Source organism: Benincasa hispida, chromosome 11 (assembly GCF_009727055.1).
Source record: "Benincasa hispida cultivar B227 chromosome 11, ASM972705v1, whole genome shotgun sequence".
Classification (NCBI taxonomy): domain Eukaryota; kingdom Viridiplantae; phylum Streptophyta; class Magnoliopsida; order Cucurbitales; family Cucurbitaceae; genus Benincasa; species Benincasa hispida.
Genome location: NC_052359.1, coordinates 24,813,248 through 24,818,767, shown reverse-complemented (window position 1 = coordinate 24,818,767; position 5,520 = coordinate 24,813,248). Strand labels below are relative to the sequence as shown.

Sequence of the window (5,520 nt, the reverse complement as noted above, 5' to 3'; positions counted from 1 at the left end):
TTATGAAGTGATTCCGTTAGGTTTCCTAGAATTGATGTCACTCTAGAGCATGGATTTCCTGAATAAATATTACAACCGTATGGATTGTTTTAAGAATAGATAGTGTTCGAGAGATTTGTTAGGCAAGAGACAGTATTTGTAGGAAGCAAAGGAATATTCTAGAAAGCTTAATAACAACAGTGAAAACTAGGAAGCTACTAAGTAAAAGATGTGAAGCCTATTTAGGCCATGTAACGGTTTTATAGGATGAGAAACTGAAACGTGAGGATGTACTAGTTGTACAAGAGTTCCTGGATGTTTTCTCTGAAAAGTTATCAGATTTACAACCTGACAGGAAAGTTGAGTTTACTATTGATTTAATTCCAGGTACAACATCTATTCTTTAGGTACCATTAAGGATGGTGCCAGAAGAAGTTAAGAAGTTGAAAGTTTAGTTACGGGAATTAATAAATAAGGGTTACATCAGATCCAGTGTGTCACCTTGGGAAGCGCCGATCTTCTATTAAGAAGAAAGATGGTACTCTCAGTTATGTATAGATTATAGGTAGTTGGACAAGGTGACAATCAGGAACAAGTACCCATTGCCTGGTATTGGTGATCTCTTTGATCAGTTAAAGGGAGCCACAATTTTCTCTAAAATAGATTTGAGATCCAGTTACCACCAGTTGAAGGTAGAGGCGGATGTTCCAAAAACTGCATTCAGGACGAGGTATGGACATTACGAGTTCCTAGTAATGGCATTTGGACTAACGAATGTCCTACAGTATTTATGGACTTGATGAATAGTATATTTTATCCCTACTCAGATCAGTTCATGATAATCTTCATTGATGACATATTGGTGTATTCAAGCAGTAGGGAAGATCACGGGAACATTTGAGGATAGTTTTCCAGACACTGCGAGAGAAGCAGTTGTATGCCACGTTCAGCAAATGTGATTTTTGGTTAGACCAAGTTGTATTTCTTAGTCATATGGTTCCAGCAGCAGGAGTGAATGACTCTAAATGCTTTAAATGTTTTAAGTAAATTGCTAAAGCTTATGAATGTTCAGCAATGCATGTTTACTGAAAGCTATTTATGACAACTATTCTCAAATAGTTACCAAGCAACGCATCTCGCATTAATGTTATATTTATACAATGCTTTTCAATGACCATGAGGATGTGTTAGTATAGAATGCTTTTGGGCAACTAAGTCATTGAGAAATAAGAATATGCAAGTTGAGTATGAGTGGCTCAATACTGAAGTACACGGAGAAGGTACTGAAGCTCAGTCTTAGAAATTGAATAGCTTGATACTAAAAGACATGGAGAAGGTATTTGAGTAGTAGTACCTAAGGTATGACGGTACTTAAACTAGAATCACATGATGAAAGAAAAGTTGTTATTGGTAGTGTCGAGATCACTCCACACTAACTATGGATTGACATTGAGGAATTGAGTAAAGATTCTCTCTCAACTAAGGATGCAAAATTTGACGGTTTCTTTCTCTTCTTTTTTGCATTTTTCTCTCATGGTTGGACGGTTGATCCTTATTTCTTAAGACATTCCAACTCAAATGTAAATATTATTCAGTAAAATATATTAATTCAAATAAGCTTAATTGGTACCGAAAAAAAAAAGGTAAAATAATGTATCTATGTGTAACAATATATGGAAATTTGAGATAAATTACAGACGCCACTACTAATCCAAATGGACCGAGTGCACGTATTTCTTTTTTACACGTTTAAAGAGAAATTCAAATTCCTCCCCCCACAAAGAAGAAGGGAAAAAAAACACAAAGAGGTAAAAAAAATTAAATGGGTAAAATATGTTTGCACCAAGCTATCGATCACGTGGTTCGCTAGCGCGATCTTGAACCGATAACCGAAAAACCCATTTAGCCACCGACTTCCTCTTCGTGTCGAGTTGGTTTGAAGGAGTAGTTTTTACAGTAACGGAATTAGTATTACAGGGAGAAGTTGCGGTGGAGTCAACCACAAAAGCCTTCAATCTCTGCATTGCGAGATCCAAAGTGGGTTCGGACATGTTGGCAAAACAAACTCGGAACCAACCGGGCTCGGAGCAATGGCATGACTGTCCGGGCGACACGTTCAAGCGCACCTCGAACACAATCTTCTTCCAAAGCTCCATTTCTGACTCAAACGTATTGGCTCCCAACAAATGCCTCATATCCACCCAACAAAACAACCCTGCATTCCCTTTATGGCACTTAATTCCCGCCTTTTCCAGCCCATTCACCAGCATTCTCTGCCTTTTTGCCAACCTCTTTTGATTCTCCTTTATGTACTTCCTCCTAAACTTCTTGTCCGACAACATTACCGATAGAAGGTACTGCGTTTGCGACGAAACCAATCCGAAGCTCGACATCTTTGTCGCTGCAGCCACTACTACTTCGTCGTTCGAATATATGGCTCCAACTCGAAACCCAGGCAGGCCGAGATCTTTGGAGAGGCTGTAAACAATGTGAACTTGTTTTCGGATTTGGTGGTTATGTTTGTAGTTTTGGTTGAGGATTTCCATAGCGCTCACGAAGCCTGGATTTCTGAAAATTGTGCCAGAGTAAATCTCGTCGCTGATTAGATGGAGGTTCTTGGATGCAATGAATTGGAGTAGGAGGTTGAGTTCTTGAGTGCTGATTGTAGTTCCTAATGGGTTTGATGGGTTTGTGACGAGTACACCTTTGACATTGAGGTTAAGATTTTGGGCGTTTTGGTAAGCTTCTAACAGTGCTGCCTCTGTTATTTTGAAGCCATTGGAGCTGGAGCATTGGATGGGTACGATTTCTATCCCAGTTCTCCATTTCAAATCTCTATCAAATCTGTACATTAATTGCATAAAACCAAAACCAACATTAGGAGTTACCAAATTTAGATAAGATATTCGTTATTTTTTCATAACATGCAATAATACGTCCTTTTTTACATTTATTTTGAAAAAAAATTATAATGATTAATTGCAATCTAGAGAAAATTCCTCCCATTGTACCTAATTATGACAATTTTAATTGAATAATTAATTGGTTGCATAAAAATTTAGAAACGTACCCAGGATAGTAGGGAGTAGGTAGAAGAAAAGCGTCACCAAGTTCAGCCAAGCAAAACATAAGAGTCTCATTAGCTGACGTGGCACCAGCGGTGAGAACTATGTGGTTGGGATCGAACGTTACTTTGTTTGCTCTAATTTCCGACATGAACTCTGTCAATGCCTGAAAACATTATTACGAAACATTAAATTACATGTGATTCCAAAATTGATGTCATAAAACTTTGAAATATATATATATATATATATATATATAATTAAAGAAAATAAATACGTACCTTTTTGAATGCAGGCAAGCCATTATAGTCTTGAAAAAGAGCAAGTTCTCTAAAAATAGACTTCCCATCTCTCTTAAAACTAGCTGCATCTGGATTCTCCACCAACCATTTCTCCACCACATCAAAACATAACTGCATGAAAATCAAAGCTTCATTCTCGTTAGCCATAATAAAAATATATATAGACAACAAAAAACAATATATTATTATTACTGACCTGATTTTCTGCTAGACCCATTTGAATAATCCCCTTAGGATTTGTAATCTCATCGTAAGGATTCTTCTCGTATTCTTCCCAGCCTGAGAAGTAAGACGAATCTTGGCCATGCGAGTTGCACGTGGCTTTTCTAGACAACAGCCCCATTTGATTTAGATATATATATATTTTTTATTTAAAAATGTTTGTGAGGGAAAGGCAAGAAATTGAGAATGAAAAAGTCAAATTTTAGAAGCAAGAGAATAAAGTGAATATGTGTTCGTTTAAAGAAGAGTAGTGTGTGAGCCTGAGGATGTGTACTGCAAACAGAACAAGAGATATTTATAGAGTTTTTGGGAAAGAATGACACGTGGAAAAAGCATATACGCTTTCTCATTCACCAAGGAAACACCTCAATACAACACATGTATTCTTTGTTTCTTGAGTCATACTTATTAATAGATTAAAGAAATAATATAACTCCACCACCCCACTTTGGCACTTTCTCTACCTAAATCTAAATTAAAATTTACCCTATCTATCATTCAACCGACACCCCCATGAGTTTCATTGATTTTAAGTATACATGGTCAAAGTGAATTAAAAAATAAATGTTCTTATAATAGAATTGAAGAAGTAAAAATGAAATTATGATAAGAAATTAGGAAGAGAGGAAATATATAAAAAATAAATAGGACCCGTACCGACATGAAATCTCGGCAAAGGTGATAGAAAAGGGAGAGAATGGTAGTGGGACAATGTGATGGGAGAATGGGAGGAAGCAGCATCGCGTTCATTTGTCGGTCATTCCTCACCATTCTAAAACCTCTCCATTAGCCATTGTTTCTTACTCAATATTGCTACCCTAGTTTATTTTGACTACAATATCACTTCCCAAATACACTACAAAATTATTTTTTTTTCTAAATACGTGGAACTTTAAAGATTTAATTTTTATATTTTTGTTTATGAACTTTAATATCTAATCATTTAGGTCATGTTTTCATTTAGGTTACTATTTCCACTTCTAAATTTTTTTCTTTATTAACTCCTTTTCATCAATGGTTTAAAAAACCAATCCAAATTTTGAGGATTAAAAAAAGTAGTTTTCAACAAGTTTTTTTTTTTTGGAATTTAGTTAAGAATTCAACAATTGTATTTAAGAAATATGCAAATCATTGTAAAAAATGTGGATGAAGTAGACTTAATTTTAAAAAACAAAAACAAAAAATCAAACAGTTATCGAACGGCGCCATAGAAGTTTTGTAATGATTTAGTGTGAAATATTGTGAATAGTTGATCAAATTCTTAAATTTATAGATTGGTAAACATATATGGAAATGTGTTAGGAAGAAATAAACTTATTAGAGACCTAATGTGTTATAAATTACAAAGACTACGTTGTATAGTAAAAATAGATACATACTTTTTTTATGAGATGTTTTTTATGGTAGAGATTAAATTATAGAACAACTAGAATTTCATATGTTTAAATTAGGAATTAAATTGTTATAAAATTGAAAGCTAAACGGTTACAAATTGAAATTCAATTTTCAAACTAAAAAATTCAATCATGTTTTTTAAAAGCACCTTTTTTTTTTTTTAATCTCAATCACTATTTTGGTACTTGTATTTTGTGTTTCATTTCATTTTAGTTTTTTGTAATTTTAAAATTTCAATTTAGTTCATATATTTTCAATAAATTTTTAAAATATTTCAAGTTAGTTTATTGTACATTTTATATGTACAAATTTAACTTTATCAGCATTTCCTTATAAGTTTTGAAAATATTAGCATAGTGTCTTTTTTATTGTCATTATTTAATCAATTTTATTAGAAACTAACATTAAATAACTAAATTTAAGATTTATCAAATTCAAAGTACATGGACTAAATTAAAAATATAAGGCCTAACTTTAGACAATTAAAAGCATAGAAACTAAAATGCATCCATCCAAAATTTAGATACCAAAACTGTATTTTAACCTAATTTACTTAA

At 33.7% G+C, this 5,520-nt stretch overlaps 1 protein-coding gene across 1 annotated transcript; it reads right to left on the bottom strand.

The window, feature by feature from the left end:
* Positions 1 to 1,739: 1,739 nt before the first annotated feature.
* On the bottom strand, positions 1,740 to 3,689 carry LOC120091810 (1-aminocyclopropane-1-carboxylate synthase 3-like). Its single transcript, XM_039049945.1, has 4 exons — positions 3,543 to 3,689; positions 3,326 to 3,457; positions 3,050 to 3,210; positions 1,740 to 2,823 (listed from the first exon to the last, which is right to left on the bottom strand). The coding sequence occupies exons 1-4, from the start codon at positions 3,687 to 3,689 to the stop codon at positions 1,827 to 1,829; spliced, it is 1,437 nt and encodes a 478-aa protein (XP_038905873.1). The 3' UTR covers positions 1,740 to 1,826.
* Between the last annotated feature and the right edge of the window lie 1,831 nt (positions 3,690 to 5,520).

Coding starts and splice junctions, on each gene's coding strand:
- LOC120091810 (XM_039049945.1), bottom strand. CDS start 3,689: ATGGGGCTGTTGTCTAGAAAAGCCACGTGCAACTCGCATGGCCAAGAT. Junction 3,458..3,542: donor TGGGTCTAGCAGAAAATCAG/GTCAGTAATAAT, acceptor ATTTTCATGCAG/TTATGTTTTGATGTGGTGGA. Junction 3,211..3,325: donor GCTTGCCTGCATTCAAAAAG/GTACGTATTTAT, acceptor TAATGTTTTCAG/GCATTGACAGAGTTCATGTC.